This window comes from Diceros bicornis, chromosome 28, assembly GCF_020826845.1.
Source record: "Diceros bicornis minor isolate mBicDic1 chromosome 28, mDicBic1.mat.cur, whole genome shotgun sequence".
Taxonomy (NCBI): domain Eukaryota; kingdom Metazoa; phylum Chordata; class Mammalia; order Perissodactyla; family Rhinocerotidae; genus Diceros; species Diceros bicornis.
Window position 1 is genome coordinate 43,721,922 of NC_080767.1, and position 24,003 is coordinate 43,745,924.

The 24,003-nt window shown below is 61.6% G+C and overlaps 3 protein-coding genes across 7 annotated transcripts; 1 reads left to right on the forward strand and 2 right to left on the reverse strand.

Moving 5' to 3' along the window:
• Positions 1-1,228: 1,228 nt before the first annotated feature.
• Positions 1,229-10,069, reverse strand: TPRN (taperin). Its single transcript, XM_058524594.1, has 4 exons — positions 8,168-10,069; positions 2,039-2,324; positions 1,836-1,942; positions 1,229-1,729 (listed from the first exon to the last, which is right to left on the reverse strand). Exons 1-4 carry the CDS (start codon positions 10,067-10,069, stop codon positions 1,667-1,669), a joined length of 2,358 nt encoding a protein of 785 aa, XP_058380577.1. The 3' UTR covers positions 1,229-1,666.
• A 2,722-nt stretch (positions 10,070-12,791) lies between these two features.
• On the reverse strand, positions 12,792-14,290 carry TMEM203 (transmembrane protein 203). Its single transcript, XM_058524620.1, has one exon. The coding sequence runs from the start codon at positions 14,087-14,089 to the stop codon at positions 13,679-13,681; it is 411 nt and encodes a 136-aa protein (XP_058380603.1). The 5' UTR covers positions 14,090-14,290; the 3' UTR covers positions 12,792-13,678.
• A 79-nt stretch (positions 14,291-14,369) lies between these two features.
• On the forward strand, positions 14,370-23,850 carry NDOR1 (NADPH dependent diflavin oxidoreductase 1). Of its 5 annotated transcripts, none has more exons than XM_058524608.1 (14): positions 14,370-14,785; positions 14,942-14,970; positions 19,246-19,343; positions 20,482-20,580; positions 20,661-20,762; positions 20,845-21,054; positions 21,323-21,444; positions 21,588-21,808; positions 21,882-21,989; positions 22,205-22,319; positions 22,446-22,592; positions 22,729-22,809; positions 22,881-22,975; positions 23,057-23,850. In XM_058524608.1, exons 1-14 carry the CDS (start codon positions 14,461-14,463, stop codon positions 23,135-23,137), a joined length of 1,833 nt encoding a protein of 610 aa, XP_058380591.1. In that variant the 5' UTR covers positions 14,370-14,460; the 3' UTR covers positions 23,138-23,850. The 5 variants fall into 5 exon arrangements, with proteins under 5 accessions (XP_058380591.1, XP_058380590.1, XP_058380592.1 ...); XM_058524607.1 differs by having other exon boundaries at positions 14,371-14,785; positions 22,691-22,809; XM_058524609.1 differs by having other exon boundaries at positions 14,372-14,595; positions 14,893-14,970; positions 22,691-22,809.
• The last annotated feature ends 153 nt before the right edge of the window (positions 23,851-24,003 follow it).

The following is a 24,003-nucleotide window of genomic DNA, read 5'->3' on the forward strand; positions in this document are numbered from 1 at the left end:
CTCTCCGCACCGGGGCCACTGGCCCCCTCCCCGACTCCAGCACACAGCTCATCCCCTACTGAGGGGCTCTGCCTGCTGGTCCTAGTCTCTGCCACACCCTGGTGTCCAGCACAAGGCCTGGCCCAGGGAGACGCCTTTCCTGGGCTCAGGTCCCCCACCAAGGATTGCGCCCTAGCTCCATGATTCTAAACTCTGCTCACCGCGACGGCACCACTGCTTCTTGCCTTCACTGGCCACACACCAAGCGTGCCCACTTTCAGCTTTCCATGTCGCCTGGGGCCCAGCCCTCCAGCCCGAGTCCTCTCTGGGTCTGTCTCTGTTGGCCTGTCAGCCCTGCTGGGGTCCCTGCAGCCCAGGGTGGGCTGAACTGATTTGGGAAGCATGTTGCTGGAAAGTCTGGAGAGACTTGGGCCCACCTCTCCCAAGAAAACACCCCCAAAACACCGTCATCCTTCCCAAGCCGGGCTAGGTGGCAATTATGATGGGCTTGACTCTCTAGGACGGAGAGACTCTCATTCGAAGCATTGATCGTAAACAGCCCCGACTCCAGCTTGCGGCTGCACAGGCAGCCAAGTATGTCTGAGGCAGCAGCCCAGCCAGGAGCTGTTCCCTAGCGGGCAGCTGTGTGTAACACCTCAGATCTGTCGGGTTCTCCTGCCACCTGCTAGCACTGACCCCAGGGGAGCAGCCTGCCTGCCACAGCCTTGCTGCAGGCTCCCATGGGTCAGGGAGCTTTCCAAGCCAAACAGGAGGCAAGATCCCTGAGGCTCTGCCCACTCCCTGCCCTGCCCTTCATCCCCTCCCAGGCTTTTGGCCCTTCAGACCCGACAGCTGCAGCAGTCCCACCCCTGCTGCCTAGAGTGCCTGGGAAGTTTCAGACCCCAAAGAGCAGGCCTGGTGTCCCACCTCCCACCGTAGCTGCCCCTGTGCCAGCCCTGGTGGGGAGGGGGCTGCTCCACAGATGGGGGCAGGCACAGGGAGGTCCTTCTCCCAGGGGAGGGGGTGGCTGGGAGGGGAAGCCAGACAACTGGGCCTGTGGGGAGCAAGAGCCTGAACCACTAGGACTGGGATGCCACCCAGGGCCCCTCCCATACCCAGGCAGACATCCATGCTGGGCCCCATCACACCCTATGTGGCTTCTGGCAGGCTGCCAACACCTCAATGGAGCCCCAGAGACCCCACCCCTGTGCCCCCTTCTCAGGCCGAGGACCATGCAAGGAAGGCAGAGGCAGTTCGTCCAGTGCTATTTATTGAGTCCATCATCAGAGGCGAGAAAAGACTTGCCATTCATCACAAAGGGGGTGGGCTGAGCTCCACCGTGGGGGTGTAGGCTGGGGAGGCTTGGAGTCCTGCAGAGGACAGGCAGCCAGGCCAGCCCTTCGCCTGGGACACACTTGGCAGCTGCTGGGCACAGCGTCCGCCAGGACCCCGTCCCTCCTCAACAGGCAGTGCCCCAAACCAGGGCCAGAGAGCGAGACCCAGACAGCCCCAAGAGAAAAAGGAGCCCCAGGTGCCCCAGCCTCAGGCCCTGAGTACCAGCATGGCTGTGAGGTCCTAGGAAGGGAGGGTGTGACATGGAGGGCAGAGCCTGGCAGGGCAGAAGAGGGGTGCAGAATGAGGGCGGAGCTCCCAGGGCTCTGCCTTGGCCATCCTGGCAGGGCCGGGGTCAGAAATAGAGGGCTGGCTCGCTGCGGAAGTCCGAGAGGTCTTTCTGACTGGCGGGGGTGAGCTAAGAGAGGGGCACAGAGGCAGCCAATGGGGCTCATCCAGGCCTTAGAGACAGCCCCCACCCCAGCCCTGCACCCTGTGCGTCCACCCACCCTGCCCCCACTCACCATGACCTCCTTCGGCACAGGCTCCACCTCGCTGGGAGCCGGCTCCAGCGTCTGCTCCTGCCACTTACTGAAGGCCAAGGAATGCTTTGGAGTATAGCTGGACAAGCCTGCGGGCCGAGGGGCACACGCGTGGACGTGTGGGTGCGTGGACATGTGGCCCAGGCTACCCACTGGGCCACCTATCCCGACAGCTGGACACTTACCTGAGCTGCTGTCTAGCAGCCGAGGGCTCTCGGGCCCCACACTGTTCACGAACGTGGCTCGGGGCAGGAAGAGTGCAAAGGGCTTCTCCACCACCTCCTCTGCGCCAGACGCCTCCGCCGCCTCCTCCGCCTCCGCCTCCTCCGCCTCCGCCTCCTCCTCCTCCTCCTCCTCCTCTTCCTCCTCCTCCCCCTCCTCTGCTTCCGCCTCTGCCTCCTGCACCAGGGAGCTTTCAGAAGGGTACTCGAATGTGGTCTGCAGGCTCTTGTCGTTGAAGGAGATCTTCATCTAGGAGCAAGAGGCACATCAGCAAAGGCCCTGCTGCCCAGCCACCAGGGGTCCTCCAGCCAGACCAAGCTGGTGCACTGACCCTCAGGGGCACGGTGAAGGGTGTCAGACCCGAGCAGGTAGCAGAACACACTATAGGCCCTTCAGAGGCTCTGAGAGGTCAGGGGCTGCCCCTCCTCAGAGACGACCTCTCCACCTGGACGCTGCAGGCCCAGGCCACCAGGACCCAAGGAGGGCTGGGTCTGGCTGCCTACAGCAGACCCAGGGCCAGTGTGTCCAAACACCTGCACCCAGACCCCACCCCCCCCTCCTCGCCACCCGCCCCTCCCCACACCCCAGGCCCAGGACCACATCACCCTAAGTGACCCACCCCTCCTAGGGACCAGACCCCAACCAGCACCAGAAGTCCCAAGCCTCGGGATCTCCAGAAGTCTCTAAGGCAGCTCCAAGGGTCGAAGGGCTGCCTTCTCAGGGGAGCAGAGCACCAATCACATCTCCCACTTGTGACTCCATGGCAGGAGCAGGGTCCAAATGAGGCTGCACTCAGGGGCCCACATCCTTGGGGGCGTCCTACATCCTCAGGGGGGCCTCTCTCCAGAACCAAGTTCACGTCCTGCTTGCTAGGCACCTGGACAACCCTGCCTACCCAGCTCAGCACAGACGCCACCCAGCATACCCAAGGCCAGGCCAACGGCCCATGAGGTGCCAAAGCCAGGCAGCCGCTGTGTGCCAGCCCCAGGAAGGTGGCACCAAGTGCTGTCACCCCACATTACGGACTGAGTCAGAGCTGGCCCAAAGCTACACCGAGTGGGGGTTGGTGACCCTTTCTTCCCACCCAGGCAGCCCATCTGGCCCTCATCTACCCTGCCCATTCTGCAGGCTCCAAGATTTCATGCCTGAGCAGATTCTCTCCGTCTTCCAACAGCCTCAGAGCCCAGCTTAGGCTGTTGGTCCTGATGGGCAGGGGGACAGGCGTCAGCAGAAGGCCTGAGGCACTCAGGATCAGTATCCTTGCCCCCCGCAACCAGGGACGGCTCCTCACAGGAGCCGCATGCCCCCCAGGCCTGCTCAGCAGAGCTCAGCTGAGCCCAGCGGGTCAGTAATGAATACGAGAGCCGCCCGCGTGCAGCAGATGGGAGCAGCCCTGCTGGAGCTCGAAATATTAAACTCCTGGGCACAGGACACCGGCAGCCAGCTCAGGTTCCTCCTTCTCCCCTGGAAGGAGCTGGAGGCAGGAGCTGGGCCCCCAGGCAGAGAACCATGGGGCTCAGGGACAGCAGGACGAGGAGGGCCCACATAGGAGGGCGGGGCTTGCAGCCTGGGGCAGCAGAGGCAACTCGGCACTGGCCTCGGGGGACACACACAGGGCCCACCAGGAGCGGGAGGCACTGCTCTGCTGAGCCAGGGTCCAGAAACAAGGGCACATGCTCCTGCCGCCCTGCCCCTCTCTTCCCACAGCCACACCTGCACATGCAGCCTGGCACAGCGTGGGCACCCCAACCTGCCCACCGAGCTCCTGGGCTCCCCCTTCTCAGCACCGCTCACACACAGTCACCGGCCGGGCAAGTCGCCGGCCCAGTCCCAGCTCCCTTATCCCAGCCCCCCTTTCCCTGGCCGTCTGCATAGACAAGCAGTCATGGACATGAGCAGATGGACATGAGCAGACAGGGACAGACCACCTGAGTCAGCAACACCAGGAGTGCGATGTTTGCTCCCGTCACTGGAAGGCACACTGTCCCTCACCCTGCTCTGTCCCTAGGTAGGCTTCACCCAGACCTCCAGCAGCTCCCCTAGAGAAGGCCAACCAGGACACAGGGTGTCATAGGGGGGTGACCACCAGAGCCCACAGGGGCCCACTCACTGCCAGCCAGTGCGGGGATAGAGTCACCTGGCTCTGCAGGACTGGCCCTCTGGAACTCAGGGACAGATACCCCAAGAGGAGCCCAAAGCAGGATAGGGCTGCCAGCCCAGGGCCCCCGCCCCCGCCCGCAGGCGCCACAATGAAAAGGCCTCCCAGTCACCCCTGGGTACATGACGTTATCCCTGACGACCCTGAGCCTTCTGGGCCCATCCCCCACTGCTGAAGACACAGGAAGGGCCGGCTGCCAGGGCCTGGCCGGATTAGTGTGCCCTCATTAGTCCACATGACCAGCTCCTAGTGAGGAGACCAAGGGGGCTGGGCGCATGCCGGCACGGAGCCTGGCACAGCCTGGCCAGGCGGGGGCGGGGCGGTTCTCACAGGCCTCCCTCCTGGTGGCTGCAGGTCTGTGGGCCACAGGACGCCCCGTGACTCATGCTGCTGGGGGGCCAGCCTCCAGACCTCAGGCAGACAGGAAGGGCGGGAGGGGTGTGGCCAGAGGCTGGCACTTGCACACACCCGGTCACCTGGCTCTCGGGACTTTGCCCGCTGCACCAAGCAAGCACAGCAGGTGGGTCCTGGCCTGGCCCACCTCCCGGCTCTCACAAGCCCTTTGTTCCCTCTCACCTCGCCCCACCCGTGCACGCCCTGCTCCGGTTACTTAAGGGTGTCCACCCTGGACTCTGGGCCAAGCCCAGACCGGCCCTGGCTGGGGGTGAGCGCCCCACCCGGCCCCTCACTCCCCAGCACACACCCGCCTGCTCCCATCTCTCACTCAGCCCAAGCTCCATGGGCAAGAGGACCACCATGCAGCCCCTACCAAAGTTGCCACAGCTACCCAGGTGGGATGCCCTAAGTCAAGTGCAGCCTCCAGCCCAGGGAAGACCCTGTGCCAGGGGGAAGCGGGGAGGGCAGGACAGGACGGCAGAGGAGATGCAGCCACAACACCTCGGGGCGTCTGGTATCCCGCCCGCACAGTGGTGGGCGCAGGGCTCCACACAGGCAGGGAGGCAGCCTCATTAGGAAGAGCACGTGGGGAGCAGGCCCCCGAGGACAGTGGCCCCAAGGGTCTGAGGACTGGAGTGAGGCTGAAGGCTAAGCCCGGGCCAGCAAAGTTAGGGTGGCGATTACAGTGCAGACAAGGGTGGATAGCCTGGGCAGTGGAGGATTGAGCCCTGGGGACGGTGACACGCTGGCTTGGGCTGGGCAAAGGACCAGCAGGTAAGGAGGTGAGGAGGGCAAAGGGGAAGGGAAGGAGCCTCCACACAGGCAGGAGTCTAGCCAGGCGGCACTTCACAAAGTCACCAAGGGGAGAGGCCTGCAGCACCAAGCTGGGTGGGAAGGCGGTGTGGGGAGCTGGTGACAGCCCCACCCACAGGAACGGCCTGGGGCAGGGGTAGGGGTGAAGGGGCGTGGCCCAACACCCTGCAGCAGCCCCAGCTTGGCTGTAGGGGGAAAAAAGAAGAGAGGGCATCTGCAACTCTGCCAAGCGATAACTAAGTGGGGACGTGTGCCCTCCAGGCAGGCCTCCTGAGTGCACGGCCAGCCAGGCGCCCCCACCACCCAAAGCAGGGCTGTAGCCCTCTGAAGCCAGCAAGGGCATAACACCCTCCACTGAGGTGCCAACTGAGGGGAAGGCTCCTCGACCCCTGCTGCCAAGACAACCCCCTGCAGAACTGTGCCTCACCTGCCCCCGGAAAAGGCACCAGCGCCTCCCACCGTGGCCCCCCGTCAGCCAGCCATGCAGGAGCAAAGGAGCCTCCAGCTTACCACGTCCTAGGCCTGAAGTGGGGAGAGCAGGACAGTGACCCAAACCATAGATTGGCTGGAGTAGTCTGGGTAAGGATGAGGCCCAGCGGTCCAGGGCCTAGAGAAGTAGCAAGAGGAATGCCCAGGGGCCACAGGCAGGAGTGACAACAGGGAAGGAGCAGAGCACAGGGGCAGCCCAAGGCCAGCAGGCTGCTCTGAAGGGCTAGGCAGCACCATGCCTCCATCACACCAACAGGCATTCCAGCTCTTCCTGGGCAGGGCAGCTGGTGCATGTCCAGGCAGAAAGTCATTGCCAGCAGGTCGTGCTGCTCTGGCAGGGCTCTAGCCAGGCATCGTCCATCTGGACCCCTAAACCCCGCAGGCTGGCACAGAGCCCAGGGCCACGCTGGTTTGAGCCCCTCTTCCTCCAGGCTGGGGTGGGCTTCCTCCCATCACTCCCTCCTGCCCCATGGTCATTGGGCCCCACCCTGCCACTAGTGACCCCCACGGCTATCCCCGACTGGGGCAGGATGACCAGGCTCTAGGCTGCAGCCCTCAAGCCCCAGGAAGAAGCCAGCCTCAGGGTAGAAAGACAGCCATGTTAAGGTCAGGGCTCTAGAAACAGAACCCTGCACTCAATTCCTGCCCCACAAGCTCCGTAGCCTCTGCCAGCCTCAGCTTCCTCATCTACAAGGCAGACAACTGCTATCACCTCCACTTCTCAGGCCAGCGCAGTAGACCAGCATGGGAAAGGACCACCTCCCAGTGCAACCAAGGTCAAGGGTCAGGAAGCAGGAGAGGGAGGAGCAGGCAAATGGGGGCAAGCATGGGGGTGGGGCTGGCAGCCAGGTTAATGGATGGACTATGCCTCCAAGGGGAAGGGCAGGGGCGAGGGTCGGAGAGTCATGGCCCATGGCACTGAACAGAGGCTGAGATAAGGTCAGGCACACAGGACGGGTGGGGGGCCCAGTGGAAGCACTGAGAGAGATGGGTGTGGATGCCTGACCCAGCAGATGGAGCTGACAGGAGTGCTAATGCCCTTACCCAAGGAGGAGAATGATACAGGGAAGGGTGGTGCCAAGCCCAACCAAGGCAGGAGGTGGAAAGGAAGCAAACAGAAGAGGAAGGTGGCACGTCCGATTAGACAGCCAGCAAGGCGGTGCGAGGATGCTTCGATTGACTCAAGGCACATCACCACCCCCATCACCCCAAGGAAACTGAGGCTGGGGGCAGAGATGGTCTCAGAGGTGAGCCTAGACACCAGCAGCCAAAGGAGAAGGCTGCCAAACACCATCTCGGTTCCAGGAGAAAGTGTATCTGCCCCATGCCTGCCCATGGGGGTCATGTGCAGCTGGCCTTGGAATTTGCCCCCGGGCCAAACAAAGGTGCTGGAATGACCAGGAAAAATCTGAAGAACGTTTTCTCTTGCTCAGACGGCTCCAGGCCACGGGGCAGGGCTGCTTAGAGAGTGACACTCCCACAGGACTCCTGGCCCTACACCTGGGTCTCTCTCTGCCCTAGGCTCCTCCTCCCCAATGAGGAGGCACCTTCATTGTTCCCCAGCATCACACCCAGACCAGACCTGACACATGCCAAGCGCTCAATAAACACTTGCACAAAGCCAGGTCCTGCTGAGCTCGAGCCAGCAAGCCTTCTGGGGAGCTGAGAGCCCCCTCCGAATGGCTCCCTGTGCTGTGCCCGCAGGCTGACAGCAATGCAGGGATCCGACCGCACCAGAATCGCAGGCCTCCTGCCCGTTCCCACTTCCATCACGGCACACGTTACCCGCATAGGCCAGGACTGCAGGAGACCACACCAGACTACTCTCTCAAAGCCAGGGCCAGGGCAGAGCCATGAGGCCCAGGACTACTTCTCTCAGCTGAACCCACAATGGCACAGGCCTGCCCAACCAATTCCAGACAGAGCAGGAACCAACAGGTAGCCACAGTGCTGGCTAGGCTGACCCTCCCCAACAGCCTTTCAACGTAGAGTAGGCAAGCTGTCCCCACGGCCCTTGGGTTATCAGGGCCCCTTGGGGGCCCAGGCCAGGTAGTCCCCCCAGCTCAGCCCCTCCTGGAGCCTGCAGGGCCAGCCAGCCCCAGCTCGCCTCCAAGCCACATAGAAGCTGTCCTCCGCCCAAACCAGGTGTCATAGGAACAGGGCATGTGCTATACCCACAGCTCTATGACCTGTCACCTCTCTCCTCCCGGCCGGTGACCCTGCCCCCACCACTGACCTTCTTTCTTGAGGAGCCAGCCTTGGTGAGGCAAGACTTCTGCAGGGCCAGGTAACCGCCAATCACCTCGATCTCGTGCACGGTGGGATATCGCTTCTTCAGTGGGGTTCCCTGGACAGCAGGGGGCTGTGAGAGACTGCCCACTTCCTCTTCCTCCGCCTCCGGTGGCCCAGGCTCCCTATTGGCCTGCAGGACCCCTGGCTTTCTCCTGGGCACCACCATGAAGGTGTTGCCACCTCGGTGCTGGAGCTCTGACAGGTGCCCAGGCCTGGTCGGGTGCGAGTGGTACCAGGGAGGTGCACCAGTCCCGGAGCAGGGCAGTTTGGCTTCTTGGGGGACCTCATCCTCCGAGTCCACCTCATCGATGAAAGTGATGGGCAGCCCTGGCCTCCCAGGCTCCCCACCATTCTTGGCCAAGCCGGGAACCCCAAAGCCCTGGGCAGGCTCAGCTTCAGTGGCAGTGGGCGGGGATGGGGGTGGCAAGGATGCTCTCTGCCACCTAACGGCCTGGTCCACGAGGGCACTGGCTGGCCTGGGGCAGCCCCCCTCCTTGACCCCCAAGGGGCTCCTCCCATGGGCAGGTGTGCCATCCACTTCCAGCACCACCTGGGCTTTGTGTTCCGGGTGCTGGGACGCCCAGCCAACCTCTCCCTCCGGCAGCCCCACAGACTGCCTCCCTTCCATAGAATGGGCCCCAGAGGCCTTGCGCTTGGGGATGAACACGAAAGAGTTGCGGGAGTTCACACGGAGGCTGGCCAGGGCCCGGGCCTGAATGTCCCCGGCGGGAATCGTGTCCATGTCCGGCTTGGAGGCCGGCCGTATCTCGAAGGAGTCGTTGGTGCTGGTGGCCGCGGAGACCCACTGGCGCTGGTTGGGAGTGGCACTGGCAGGGTTAGGTGTGGGCAACGCCGGGGTCGCGGCTGGAGTGGCACTGGGGGTCCCGGGGCTCGGGGGCGGGCGGGCGGGGAGCTCCCCCGTCTCCACCTTTGGCTTCCACTCGCCCGGCGCCAGCGCGGAGCCCGCGAGGCCGTTGGCAGCGCCGGCCCGGGTCTCGGAGGCCGCAGGCCCATTGGGGAGCGGGCGAGCGGCCGCGCCGTGGTGCAGCCCCCGGGGGTGGACGGTGAAGGAGTTGCTGCCGGTCTTCTGCAGGAAGTCGCTGGGCCGGGGCCCGGGGCACGCACCGCGGCGCTCAGGCTTGAGGCAGGAGGCGCGCTCGCTCACGCGCGGGGCGGCCGGGGGGGCGGCGGGCGGCGGGGGGCGGCCGCGCTCCGGGCTCTCGCGGCGGCGCGGCGCGGCCGGCGGGTCGAACTTCTGGAGCAGGCGGCTGACGCGGCCGGGCGGCGGGGGCGCCTCGTACACCAGCACCTCGGCGGCGCGGATGTGGGCGGCGGGGCCGGGGCCGGGGGCGGCGGGCGGGAAGCCGGGCGCCGACTCGATGATGAGGATGTTGTCGGCGCGGATGGTGCGCACGCCCGGCACGCGGCGGTACAGCTCCAGCAGCTGCTGCACCGGCCGCGCCCCCGCCGCGCCCGCGCCCGCGCCCCCGCCGCGCCGCGCCCCGCACCGCCGCTCCGACTCCAGCCGCATGAACGGGTTCTCGCGCAGCGGGCCCAGGCTGTCGGCCAGCACCAGCCGCTCGGCCTCCGGCTCCGTAGGCCCCGCCGCGCCCGCCCCTGCCCCCGGCGCCGCGCCTGCGCCCCCGCCCTGGGCGGCCAGCTTGGCCCGCTTCCGCTCCAGGATCTCCCGCTTCCAGGCGGGTAGCGCGGCGCGGGGCCCCGGGCCCGGCCGCCCCAGCCCGGCCATGCTGCAGAGCGGCCGCCGGAGCCAGCGCGCGCCGGGAACTGCAGCCGCCGCCCGCCGCCGGCCTTCGCGCTGCGGCCACGCCCCCCGGCCACCGCCCATTGGGGGAGGCCCACTCAGACCCGCCCAGCGCCAGGCGGTGCCGCCTATGGCAGGGAAGGATGGCCGGCCGTGCTGATTGGAAAACGCTCTCCTTGACCCCGCCTTCCAGCAGGCCTCATTGGTCAGCGCCCATCGCCGGGACCAACCCCATCGGGGCAGGCCCCTCTTGGACACGCCCCGACGCCTCGCGCCGCTCATTGGCGGCCCCCACTTCCGCCTCTGCGCCCTGGCCCGCGGCGCCCCGGGGGCGGAGCCCGGCGGGGGCGGGTCCTGACGGACAGCCGGAGCCTGACCTCTGGGCCCCGTGTCACGAGTGACCTTGGCCGCACTGGGTCCTTCCTCGTCGTGCCAGCACCCACCCCGCCCGTTCCCTCGCGGAGAGCGCGGTGCAGGAAGGGCTTGCCTGGGAGGGGAAGGCTGGCCCTCTCCCGTGGGCGGTGCACGGCTGCACACGAGCCTCCCGCCTGCCGGTCCCGGTGCCTCCCGGTGCCTCCGGGTCCAGGGACTGCCCACCTGCGGCCCTCGGCTGGACTTATGGGAGATTCCAATGCTGGAGCCCCCACCAGTGCTGAGGAATCGGTTTCTCTGGAACCTCTAGCTTTTGCCGGCCCCAGAACCGACTCTATTACTCAGACAAGTGGAAGCAGCTCTAGCGCACGCTTTGCCCCCCTGGGCTCACCAAGCACGGGCGGTAGTGCGGAAGCTGTGAGGAGGTACAGAGGAAGGGGACGCCCTCCTCTTACACAAGCAGGTCCGCAGCTTTCCAACGCAGAAAGAGCCACAAAAGCCGGACGGTGCATTCCGCCCTGTTGCTTCCACACGCTACTCCTCTTTCATCTGTTGAACTTCTCCCATCCCAAGGCTGGTGGGGGTGCCACTGACCCTGAGGGCACAGCTTCCCTGCCCATGTGCCATGAGAAAGCTTACTCCCCGTTGAGGGCTGCGCTGTGCCCACCACATTCTTTGAGGCCAGCTGGAGCCAAAGAGAGAAGGGGAAGTTAGGGGCACCAGCACAGGCAGGTGTCGCCGGCCTTTCCATCACCGCCCTGCAGTCAGCAGTTGCTCAGTAATGACACCACTGCCTCCCACACCACTAACCTTCAGGGACGGGGCTCCAGGGGCACCTGGGGCTCTGCAAAGACCCAGGGCGGGTTTCCACCTGTGGTGCCCTTCGCAGCCTCTGGGTCCAATGGCAGTCTGCAGCTACCACCACTTTACCACTGCCTTACTCCTGCCCACTCTATTGAGCTGCAGAAAACAAACTGACTTCAGCCTTCCAGAAGTCAAGCACCTCCTTCCTCCAGACTCTCCTCAAATCACCCTTCCAAAGGAAGTTAAGCCTTCTTATGCTCATCACTTCTGTATCAACAGGATTATCTAATTCTGAACTCTCAGAATAAAACAGGGAACAACAAAAGAGGCAACCTAAAAATAACACTAAAAGGAAACCTACTCCCAACGTTCAGCTTGTATCTGGCTTTGACACAAGTTATGCCAGTCCTGGGTAGGAGACATTTTTGTAGCTGTGGGGCAAACCAGGCCAGTCTCCAACTCAAGCATCTCAGTGGTTCAGGCCACTCAGCATCCATTCCAGGAGAACAGTCACAGAGCTGCTTCACTAGGACAAGGGTCCGCAAGCCTGTTCTGGAAAGGGCCAGACTATTTTAGCCCAGTGGTTCTCACCAGGGGCGTTTTGCCCCCAGGAGACTTGGCAATGTCTGGAGACACTTTCGGTTGTCACAAGTGAGGGGTGCTACTGGCATCTAGTGAGTAGAGGCCAGGGATGCCTCTAAACTCCACAATGCTCAGGACAGCCCCACACACACACACACACAACAAAGAATAATCCAACCCAAAAGGCCCACAGTGCCAAGACTGAGAGACCCTGTGCACTGCAGTCACATTCACTTTCTTTTTTGTTGTTGTTGTTGTTGTTTGTTTTTGCGAGGAAGATCAGCCCTGAGCTAACATCCATGCTAATCCTCCTCTTTTTGCTGAGGAAGACTGGCTCTGAGCTAACATCTATTGCCAATCCTCCTCCTTTTCTTTTTCCCCAAAGCCCCAGTAGATAGTTGTACGTCATAGTTGCACATCCTTCTAGTTGCTGTATGTGGGACGCGGCCTCAGCATGGCCGGAGAAGCGGTGCGTCGGTGCGCACCCAGGATCTGAACCCGGGCCGCCAGTAGTAGAGCGCACACAATTAACCACTAAGCCAAGGGGCCAGCCCCCACATTCACTTTCTGTCACACATTCTTCTTTGTCTTTACAACCCTTTGAAAATGTAAAAACCATTCTTAGCTGATGGGCGGTATAAAAACAGGCCTCTGGCCATAGTTTGCTGACCCCTGTGCTACAAAGTGTCAACAGGGCCCACACAGACCACACACCAGCAGGAAACCAAGGCTCTGATGTCACACAAACTACCCCTGTGCTACAGAGTGTCAACAGGGCCCACACAGACCACACACACCAGCAGGAAATCAAGGCTCTGATGTCACACAAACTACTCGGTAGGTCCTCAACACAGGCCTACCCCATGTTGTCTTCACCCCAGCCCCCAGGCAGGAAGCAGGGATTCTCCCCGCCCTCCATCCACCCAGAAGCTCTAGCCGAGTTCCAGCCCCCCTACAACCTCAGCTCTGTAGCCAGCTACACCACACAGCAGGAGGGTCTCAGCATTCATCTTATTTCACCCTCAAGAAGTCAGGCAACCACTGTGCATTTCAGCAAAACATTCTCTTATTTTATTTTTATCTCAGCATATGTTCTCATTTGGCACCTGACTGGCATCAAAACAAAGACCTCAGGCTGACAAACGTGGGCCGAGACCATTTGCAAACTTTCCATTTGTAGGTAGGTCTCAATGCCCATGAGCATCAGAGCACCTGTTCTTCTCTCTGGTCCCTTAGGGAGGCTTAAATCTGTCTCAGGTGCGCTAACAGTGCCGGCCACAAAGTGACACTGCAAGCTGCTGGGATAGGAAGCCAAGCAGCGCCTTGAAAGCAAAGTTCTTTTCTCAGGCGACAGATCTCCAGATAGGGTCCCACTCGTGCTTATTCAACATACTCCTGTCTGCCTGGGCCGGAATGAAGAAAGGGCCATCCTCCCCAGTGGCACAGGGGAGGAGACACAGTTGGTTTACACTTCTTAGAATTCAAGCATCTAAGGAAGTCTTGTCTGGATGAATGGGGCAGTGAGCTCTTAGGTCAGCAGTGCTGGCCAGAGGAGATCCCCGAGTCCAGCTCTGCAGCCTTTGCACAGGGGGTACTTTCCCTGGATCCATGAAAATACTCAGAGCCCATCAGAACATTTTACTTATATGCAGTTTTCAACTATCACAGGCGTTCAGTACCGTCTGGCCTGGGGCCCTTCTCAAGATCTCAATTCAAGATTAGCTATTCAAAGCATGAAATAACAGGAAATACGTTTTAAGGATCAAGGCTGCTCTTTTTAGGCCTGCTGAGGGCACAATTTCAGACATGATTGGTATAGAGAAAACTGGGCACTCAGCAGGGCTCTAGACTTCTCTGGCGCGGTGGAAGTGGGACCTCAGCTGGGGATCCAGCATTCTAGCTAGCCGGAGCTCCTTCTCCGGCCCCTCTGCGAGGCTAGTTGACCCGGCAGGCGCGGATCATGAGCAGCTGCAGGAGAATGAAGACCGGAGACGTGATCAGGCCGAACCAGAGCTCCCGAGTCTGCTCCACCAGCTTCTGGCACAACAACATCTCGAAGACGAACTTGAGGCTAAGAACCGTGAGGACCCAGAAGAGGCGGAGCACGGCCAGCCGCTTCTCTCCGTCCTGGAAGAGGCGCACGGACACGATGGTGGTGAAGTAGGTGCTGAGTCCGTCAGCGGCGAAGAAGGGCACGAAAACATTCCACCAGGAGAGACCGGGGGCCAGGCCGTCCACACGCAGCGCCAGCAGCACGGAGAACACCAACAGAGCCAGCAGGTGCACGAAGATCTCGAAAGTGGCGAAGCCCAGCCACTGCACCAGCTCCCGGAGCGAGAAGAGCATCGCGCCGATTGAGCGCGGGCCGGTGCCTGGCCGAGAGTCCCACCCGCCGGGCTGCGCCTCCTCTCCCCGCAGGCCTCGCTGGCGCCTGCCGCCGTGCCCGCCGCGGCGAGCGAGAGGCAGCGAGCAGCCCCGCCTGCCCCAGCCCTCGGCCCCGGCGCGCCGCCGATCCCCCGGCCCCGGCCCGGGACCCAGCACTGGCCGCCAGCGGACGCCCTCCTCGCTCGGACGCCATGCCCCGCCGGGCGCGGCCTGAGAGCGTCACTTCCTGCCGACGCCGGAAGCCGGAAGTCGGGGCCTGCCCGGCGGCCGTGGCTCGTGGGAGTGCTCGTTGCTCCGGAGTCGGGGCGCGGGGGTACCAGGGGCGTGCCCCGATGCCGAGCCCACGGCTTCTGGTGCTCTTCGGCAGCCAGACAGGCACGGCCCAGGATGTGTCGGACAGGCTGGGCCGCGAGGCCCGGCGCCGGCGGCTCGGCTGCCTGGTGCAGGCCCTGGACTCCTACCCGGTGGTGAGGGCTCCCTGGGCCTCGGCGGGGAGAGCGAACAGGCCCGGGGCCTCGACCGCCTGGCGCCGCGCCCTCTCTGCGGCAGATTTAGGGGACGGGCGAGCTTGGGAACCGCGGCTCAGCTTAGCGCGTGGAGGAGGGGACAAGGTGGCCGGTGGGGCCTGGAAGAGAGAAGGCAGGCCGGCGCTCGTGGGTGCGCAGAGTCCCTTTGCCCCCTCACCCCGAGTGAAGGAGATGGGGCTGCGGGAGGATGCCTGGTCACTACAGCCCGAGGTCTGACGCTTGTGTCTTTTTGTTGAGGTGAATCTGATTAATGAGCCCCTGGTGATATTTATTTGTGCAACTACAGGCCAAGGAGACCCCCCTGACAACATGAAGGTAAGGCTGACCTTAGGGGACTTTCTCTGCTGGGGAGCTCAGACCCCTGCCCTCCACCCTCACCCTGTTTTCATTGCCTGGAGAGTCCAGAAGCACAATAAGTAGTTGCCCTCGGAGATCTGCTGCACGTTGGCATGGCTTTGGGAGGACATCTTTGGGTGGAGCTGCGGGCTCTGGTTGTGCTTCCTAATAAACTCTTCACAGGCTGCCAAATGGCCTTGTTCTCCATTTTAACCTTCCATATTTTTCTACAGCTGTGTATGAATCTGGTCTGGGTCTTGTATGTATTTCAAAACTGTTTGACCGTCAGGGAACATTCTCCAATTCTTTGACCACCTTTTGAGCACACATGATATTCCAAGCATGATCTACTGCTGGGAATCCGGCAGTAACCCAATGGCCCCATTTCTGCGCTCATGGAGCTCACAGTATAGCAGAAGCAACAAATTTAACAGGCAGTTACAATGCCAGGAAATACACGCTGCTGGGGAAGGCGCCAAATGTTATGGGAGTATTGATAAGGGCTATCTAGCCCAACCTGGGGGCTTAGGGAGAGCTTTCTGGAAGAACGGAGTGTAGGCTAAGTTCTAAAGGATAAGTGGGGGCTAACCAGGCACCAGGAAAGAGGGAACAGACTACTCAGAGGAGAAAGACAGCCCAGCCTCTGGAAAGAGTGGAAAGCAGCTCAGGATCCAAGCCAAGGAGTGTGTTGGGGTAGGAGGAGAGAAGAGAGTCAGGAAGCCAGGCCCAATCCCATGGGCGTGGCGGCCACATTGACGCCAATGGTCTTGAAGGGCCGTGGAGTCCATAGGGGTTACACGGTCATATTACTATTCTAGCAAAACCACCACTTGTCTGCAGGGGGAACGGGCTGTAGGAGAACAAGAACAACGTGGGGCTGCACCGAGCAGGCAGGAGACTGGCAGCCTGACCACGATGTGACAGAGTACAGTGGACACGTTCCAGAGATGCTGAGGAGGTAGAATCGACAGGACATGGATTCAGACGGATCTCAAAGAAGAGGAAGAAGATGGAATCAAGACAGGGATTTGGGCTTGGGTACCAGGACGGAAGGTGGTTCCACAGACAGAAATAGAGACTAGGGAGGATCAGGTGCCTAGAGGTCGTCCAGATGGAGATGTGTGGTAGGTCTGGAGCTCCAGTGAGGATCCTGGGTCGGAGGCCTGAGAAAGGAAGCTCCTCCCTCCCCCAGGACAGGCCACCCTGAATGCCAAGGGCATAGGAGGAGGGCATAGGAGGGGGAGAAAAGCCTGTGAGGGGGCAGGAAAGTGGCCCCAACAGCAAGAAGCAGGATGTGCCATCTCCAAGGTCAAGGGCAGGGAGGTGACTATTTCAAGAGGAAAGTCTCCAGCACTCAAAGCTGCTCTGAAGAGAAGTAAGATAAGATCTGAGAGACCTCAGTGGGGTTTATCAGCAAAGGGACTGTTGGTGACCTCGGGGGTGAGGGGAGGGGGCAGTTTCAGCCACTCATGGGAAGAGAAGCTAGATCCCAGGGTTACAAGATCAACAAGCGAGTGAGTGAAGATAATCTTTTAAGAACAGCTATACATTAAATAACTCAAAAGAAATTGTGTGAATGGGACTAAGGGTTTAAAAATAAGATATTTAGGGGGCTAGCCCTGTGGCCTAGTGGTTAAGTTCAGTGTGCTCCACTTCCGTAGCCCAGGTTGGGTTCCCGGGCGTGGACCTACACCACTCAGTGGCAGCCATGCTGTGGCGCCGACCCACATACAAAATAGAAGAAGATTGGCACAGATGTCAGCTCAGGGTGAACCTTCCTCAGCAAAAAAAAAAATTATAAGATGGGAGAGACTCAGGCCTGTTGAAATGCTGGTGAGAGAAAGGGAGTGAAGATTGAAGAAGGGGATCAGAGTGGGGATGATGTGGGAGACCCAGGGGTAAGATTCCAGTGCAGGCGGGAGGGGACTTCTCAGGAAGAGGATGGGAGAGAAGACGAGTCAGAGGGGATCAGAGGCAGGAGGTGAAGGGCGGATGCCAGAGATGCAGGGCGTGGGAAGGGAGGGGGAACAAAGACCTCCATCGGGTCAGCAGGGCTGAGGTGCGGACTCGATGAAGGTGGTGATGACCCTGCCAGGATGAGAGTGGATAAAGAAGGGAAGAGTGCAGGAATGGACACCCTCATGGAGGTGGTCAGGAGGGGCCTTCCCCAACCACACCAGGGACTGGAGGTTCCTTCTCAAGGCAGCAGACCAGAGGCCCAATGACAAGGAGGTGGGGGTACTGCTCCTGCTGGAAACCAGGCTCCGGGACGGCTATGTACTACACAGGAAGACGCTGGGCTGCTTGCCACAGTACTCCGAGAGCACTGGGGTCAGGCATGCATCCCCAGTGGCAGACGAGAGGAGCCCTCTCTGGGGAAACCGGGTGACCTCAGCAGAAGGCCAGGCAGCTGGGTTCCTGGGTGACAGGGCCAAACTCACAGTTTTCTGTCAGCTTCTTAAGTACAAATAGACCACAAAGAACCACCATGCACTCAAGGAAAGACCTCAGTGAGAGACAGAGACCAAGAGAAACACTGAGAGAACTGGGGGAGCAGTATTTGCAGAGAAGGGAGAGAACTCCGCATCCACAGGACAAGAATGCACAAAACTGGATCCAGCTGGAGGCTGAGGAAACGCTCTTTAAAATGGTGTCAGGGAAACCTTGAAAGATCAGGAGATAAAGTTGAGAAATTCTCCCGGAAAGTATAACAAAAAACAATGTAGGAATGGAAAGTATAACAAAAAACAAGACAGGAAACCAGAAAGAAGATACCAGAATTCTAAGATCATTCTAGTAGCCTTAGAACGGGAAGAAGGGCCGGGGGGGTGGGGGCGGATTATGAAGGAAATAGTGAAACATCCCAGAACCAGAGGCCCGGCCTTCAGCCTGAGGGCTCACCAAGTGCCTGGGAGGGCCTCGTGGGTGGTGACAGAAGGGTTCCCTTCGAGGCACATTGTTGTGCGTTTCAGCTGTTTGGGACAGAACAGGGCACAAAGGGACACTGGCTTCTCAACAGTGACCGCCCAGCAGAGCCTTGGGTTCTTAGTGATTCAACCCCAGGTGTGCCCCGCTGATCTGCCAGTCAGTGTGTGGGGAGAATCAAGGCATTATCAGATGTGCAGACTTGTGAGAACTATGTCTTTCCTGGGCCCTTTGCCAGGAAGCGCCTGGAAGAAGTTCTCTGTGGGTGGCAGAAGACAGGTCTCTAGGCAGGAGCGTGCAGGGGAGATCTCAGGAGGCAGAGCGATGTGTCCCCAGCAGTGGCCGATGCAGCCAAGTCCTTGAGAAGGCCAGGGGGCAAGCAGGCAGAGCCAGGGTCCCTCCACCCCACTGGGTCTCTGGATCACATGCGGAGGCCAGTGTTGAGGGGCTGAGGTCACCACAGGCTGAAGGTGACGTCGAACTGTGTCTTAGAAGTGCCTCAAAGCCTGTGGGGAGGCGGGGGCAAGGCATGGAACGGGGCGTTCTCTGACCAGGGCCACCCGGCAGGTGAGCCTGTGGTGGCGGGGGAGGGACTGGGGCCTGGACCTCGAGGGTCTGGGTGTAAGGCCACCTGAGATGGCTGGATGCGTGGAGGTGAGGCTGGCCCAGGGAATGGGGAGGGGTGTGAGTCCTCAGCACACATGGTCAGGTGGGGGCCGTGGGGATGGGCAGCTAGTGCAGAGCGGCCTGATGGTGGCTCAGGGCCTAGGAGAGAGGTTCCAAAGGAGAGGAAATTCCATTGTGTGGGGTGAGACTAGGACCAAAGAGGGGCCGCCAGGTCTGACAGCTCAGCCCAGAGCCGCTTCTGTAGCTGCAGCAGAGGGCTGAGAACTGAGAGGCCTTCAGGACATTGGACTGTTGGTGTGAGGGGAAGGGAAGCTGATCTGGGGGAATACCCAAGTAGGAGCAGGCGCTTCCTCCACCCTGGAGAGAGCTGAGGGGGAGCGGCTGGCAGCAGGCATCTGCCTGGTGAGGATCTGGCAATCCTCCACCCCTCCAGCCTGCGCCCCACTGTGAGAAGCTGCACCTGCTCCCAGCGCCCTCTGCCCCAGGAAGGAGTGGCGCCTGATACTATGGTGGTGCCTCTGGGGTGGCTTTCTACTCTTTTTAGATTTTCTGCCTTTTTCCAAATTTCTTGCTATTGTGATGGAATAAAAGCCAGTCTTCTTGATAAAAGGCTCATAAAGAGCACGGACGCTGGGAAGACCCAGGACACAGCCCCTCCCCACTCCACCCTGGGGCCTCTAACTGGGTTTCTTCTGGCTGTAGAACTTCTGGAGATTCATATTCCGGAAGAACCTGCCATCAACCTCCCTCTGTCAGATGGACTTTGCTGTCCTGGGCCTTGGGGACTCCTCTTACGCCAAGTGAGTTGGGGCGGGTGGGCTGCTGGCCTGCGGGGACTGTCCTCGAGGTCGAGCACAAAGTATTCTGGTGGAGGGACAGGTGACCCAGCCCCCAGGGCTCCCGACAGACTTCAGGCCATGGCGCTAGGTGTGTATTCTGCTCCCACAGACTCTCCCCGGTGGGTGCCTCCTTCACAGCCAGAGACCCTGGGGCTCAAAGAGGGGGACAGGGCAGCAAATTAGAGGCCAGGTTCAGGAGCATGCCCGAGGCGTCTTTCATGGCAGGAGGTGATGTCTGAAACCTGACATCCAGGGCCTCAGCCTGCGGGCGGCTGCCCTGAGACAAGCCAGTGTCATATGTCTCTGTATGACTTGGGGCAACAAAGGCTCTCCTGGCTCTTTCCCCACTTTTATGAAAACGCGTGAGATATTTGTGAGGTATAATCATGAGATATTTGGGCTTACAGAGAGCACAGGGAACAGTGCAGTGGGGTGGGCGGCGGGTGTGGAAGACCCACAGCCCCTGGGAGCCACCCCAAGGCCACCACGTCCCTGGGCATGGAAGGGTACCTGCTTCTGCTTCCTTTTCTTTCAACATTTTGATGACGTATCTGTGTCTTAAGCAAAGAGTAGTATTGCTCTGCATTCTTTCCCAAGGAAGTCCCGAGGGATTTACGTTCAAGGGTACACGTGGCACTAAGTCACCGAAACCCCTACCTGTCCAGCACAGGGGCTAAGGGAGGCGTATGAACGCCTCCAAAGCTGGACATGGCAGGAGAAGGCCCACAATTGCTCAGGTGAAAAAGACAGAAAATGGAAGTCAGCGTGACTCTCGTCTACTGGGCGGTTTGTTCTGTGCTTAACATAGGCATTTGTTCACGTCAGGGTGCATGCCCACAGGCACGAGGGTGGGTGGGAGCCCCTCCTACCACCAGCATTCCCAGGGGGAGCTGTTGTTCAAGGAGCCAGCAGTGAGAACAGAAAGACCCAGGAAAATGTGGGACCCCCACCCCGGCACTCCAGGGGCCGCAGGATTGAGTGTCTGTCGCGTGGCGGGCCCTTTTGGGGCCCCTGTCAGGGACCCTGCCTTCTGCCTCGCACAGCCAGTACCCTGCAGCCCAGGACCTGGCCTGGGGACAGCCTTGCACTCTCGGCACAGGTTCAATTTTGTGGCCAAGAAGCTGCACCGACGGCTGCTGCAGCTTGGGGGCAGAGCCCTCCTGCCCGTGTGCCTGGGTGATGACCAGCATGAACTGGGGTGAGTGTAAAAGGTTGTGGCCTCCTGAGGGCATGGCACAAGCAGGGTCCCTGAGAGAGACACATGTGCTCTCTCTCCAGGCCTGATGCCGCTGTCGACCCCTGGCTGCACGACCTGTGGGAGAAGGTGCTGGGGCTGTACCCAGTGCCACTCCATCTCGGCATCATCCCCCCAGGAGTCCCGTGAGTATGGGCCCGGGGCCTCCTGAGGGGCCGCTCCTCTAGGCCCTGCCGATGGCCTGACAAGCGTGCACCCTCTCTGCAGTTTGCCCTCCAAGTTCACCCTGCACTTCCTTCAGGAGGCCCCCAGCACGTGTTCTGAGGAGCAGCATGTGACCAGGACAGACCCTCAGGGTCCCCCTTCAGAGCTGCAGCCCTTCCTTGCACCCATGGTCACCAACCAGAGGGTCACCGGCCCCCTGCACTTCCAGGACGTTCGGCTGATTGAGTTTGATATCACAGGCTCTGGGCTCAGGTGAGGGGCCCAAGAAACCAAGTGGGCAGTGGGGTCCATCCTGGGGACCCGTGGAGGGCATAGCCGGGGCAAGGGGGGTCGCAGCCCAGTGTCCTCCACACAGTGTGCCCTCACCTCACAGTATTTTCCCCTTAGTGTCCTCCCCTCATGGCGTTCTCCCCGCACGGCGTCCTGTGCACACGGCGTCCTGCCCACACCGCGTCCTGCCCACACCACGTCCTCCCCACACAGCGTCCTCCCCTCATAGCCCGGTGTCCTCCCCACACAGCTTTGCGGCTGGTGATGTGGTGCTGATCCAGCCCGAGAATGCGGCCGGCCACGTCCAGCAGTTCTGCCAGGTGCTGGGCCTGGACCCCGACCAGTACTTCACGTTGCAGCCGCAGGAGCCAGGTGAGTCCCGGGTCAGGCCTGGAGGTGGGGGAACCCCAGGAAGTTGGGCCCCTGCCACTCTCACTCTCCAGCCTCCCGGGTTCCGCTGCCTGCTCTGCCCTCCCCGGGTCCAGCCCCCCACAGTCTCCCACTCCCTGCCGCAGGTGTCCCCCGCCCCGCGCGGCTGCCCCAGCCCTGCTCCGTGCGGCACCTCGTGTCACGGTACCTGGACATCGCCAGCGTGCCACGCCGCTCCTTCTTTGAGCTCCTGGCCTGTCTCTCCCCCCACGAGCTGGAGCGAGAGAAGCTGCTGGAGTTCAGCTCTGCCCAAGGCCAGGAGGAGCTGTGCGAGTACTGCAGCCGGCCCCGCAGGACCATCCTGGAGGTGCGAGGGCGGGCAGGCAGGTGGGTGGGGTGGCCGAGCTGGCGGCAGCCCTCCTGAGACTGTCTCCACCCAGGTGCTGGGTGACTTCCCACACACAGCTGGAGCCATCCCCCCAGACTACCTGTTGGACCTCATCCCCCTGATGCGGCCACGGGCCTTCTCCATCGCCTCCTCCTTGCTGGTGAGGGCCTAGGGCCAGCCTCAGGGAAGCTGGGGCTGGGGCCCCTGGAAGGGGCAGCAGGGCCTGGTGTGCAGGCGGGGGGCTGCCCTCTGACTCTAGACGTCCACCCCACACCCGGGACCACCCGACACCTGGGTGAAGTGGGTGGAGCCTGATGCCATGGTGAAAGGCAGGGGTAGCCCAGCGGGGCAGGCACCCACCATCCAGTCCCCCAGGCTCACCCCTCAAGGCTGCAGATCCTCGTGGCTGTAGTGCAATACCAGACACGCCTCAAGGAGCCCCGCCGGGGCCTCTGCTCCTCCTGGCTCGCATCCCTGGACCCTAGACAAGGTGACCCTGGCACTCTGGCAGGTGGGGGCAGGGGCTGGTTCTGGTTCTCCTGCATACACTATGGCCTGTTTGGGGCTAGGGCCCTGGTCCTCCAAGCCTCTTCACACCACCTCTCTCCTGCAATAGGACCTGTCCAGGTGCCCCTATGGGTGCGGCCTGGGGGCCTGACCTTCCCAGAGACACTGGACACGCCCGTGATCATGGTGGGGCCTGGCACTGGTGTGGCCCCCTTCCGAGCAGCTCTCCAGGAGCGTGTGGCCCAGGGTCAGACTGGTGAGTGCACAGGGCCCAGGACAGGGTGGTGGCCAGGCTGGCCAGACTGAGCTTCATGGGCTGAAGTCTAGGCTTGAGGCCACCCTGCATTTCCCCAGGAAACTTCTTGTTTTTTGGCTGCCGCCGGCGAGACCAGGACTTCTACTGGGAGCCAGAGTGGAAGGAGCTGGAGAAGAGGGGCTGCCTGACCCTGGTCACGGCATTCTCCCGGGAGCAGGTGGGTGTGCATGGAGCTGGGGGCGGGGAAGGCTGGGGGCACAGACTTACCCCGCGTGCCCCACCCTGCAGGAGCAGAAGGTGTACGTGCAGCACCGGCTCCGGGAGTTCGGGCCACTGGTGTGGGAGCTGCTGGACCGCCAGGGCGCCTACTTCTACCTGGCAGGGTGAGCGCAGGAGCAGGTGGGAGTGGGAGCCAGCCCTGAGGGTCCTGGCCTCACTGAGCCACCTCTGGCCTGTCCCTCCAGCAACGCCAAGTACATGCCGGCAGATGTGTCAGAAGCCCTGACATCCATCTTTCAGGAGGAGGGCGGGCTCTCCGGCCCTGAAGCGGCCGCCTACCTTGCCAGGCTGCAGCGGACACTGCGTTTCCAGACTGAAACGTGGGCCTGAGGAGCCATCCTGCTGGCTGTAGCACTCTGACCACTGCCCTCTGGGGGCCATCGTCTCCTCCCGCCCTGTGGGAGGTCATCCCAGGTGGTCCCCCTGCGCAGCTGCACTCCAGTCCACCCGGGGTCCCACACTCAGCCTGGACACCGTTGTCCATCCACCACCCCACCCCACTCGCCTGGCTTTGAATCCACCTCCTCATCCAGGGTTCCAGGGTATTGCTGGCTTTTCTCCACTGGCCCCGACTTGGGTCCCGGTCAGTGTGCTGCCCTGGGTTTCACAGGACCCGGGAAGGCACCAGCAGCCTGATGGGCATCAGGGGGCCTCCCCAGATGCCAGCTTCCAGACAGCATAGGAATCTGGGGTACGGGGGGCCTAGTGAGCCCTCTGATGTGGTGCAGGGTCCCTGGGAAGGCCAAATGCCCCCTCCTCTGCCCTGGGGCACAGTGGGTTCCCAGTCACTTTCTGCCACATCTCCACGCCACACCACAAAGTCCCTGGTGCCGTCTCAGGGCCCCACAGGGCTCAGGCTGGGGCTTGAAGACAGCGTGGACGCCGAGCAGCAGGAAGCAGCCCCAGCCAGCACCCTTTCCTCACCTGGTTCTGAGAAAGCCTTGGCAATAAATTATGGGCTCTGGGTGGCTGCTTCTGACCTGCTTGTTCTTGTGCTAGTCCTGGTGCCTCAAGTCGGGGGTGGGCCCACAGCTCGTCTGGATGGGGATGGCCACCCATGGTGTCTGATTCTAATGTGGGGGCATCAGCTGTTTGTCCACCTTGTACAAGCTCTGATGGCCAAGCAGGGGGC

Bases quoted from the DNA above. Each gene is read 5' to 3' on its own strand.
- TPRN (XM_058524594.1), bottom strand. From the start codon at position 10,069: ATGGGCGGTGGCCGGGGGGCGTGGCCGCAGCGCGAAGGCCGGCGGCGG. The intron at 1,943-2,038 runs GTAAGTGTCCAG...CTCGGCCCGCAG, and splicing joins GCTGCTAGACAGCAGCTCAG to GCTTGTCCAGCTATACTCCA. The intron at 1,730-1,835 runs GTGAGTGGGGGC...CCCCTCTCTTAG, and splicing joins CTGTGCCGAAGGAGGTCATG to CTCACCCCCGCCAGTCAGAA.
- TMEM203 (XM_058524620.1), bottom strand. From the start codon at position 14,089: ATGCTCTTCTCGCTCCGGGAGCTGGTGCAGTGGCTGGGCTTCGCCACT.
- NDOR1 (XM_058524607.1), top strand. From the start codon at position 14,461: ATGCCGAGCCCACGGCTTCTGGTGCTCTTCGGCAGCCAGACAGGCACG. The intron at 14,971-19,245 runs GTAAGGCTGACC...TTCTGGCTGTAG, and splicing joins ACCCCCCTGACAACATGAAG to AACTTCTGGAGATTCATATT. The intron at 22,320-22,445 runs GTGACCCTGGCA...CTCCTGCAATAG, and splicing joins ATCCCTGGACCCTAGACAAG to GACCTGTCCAGGTGCCCCTA.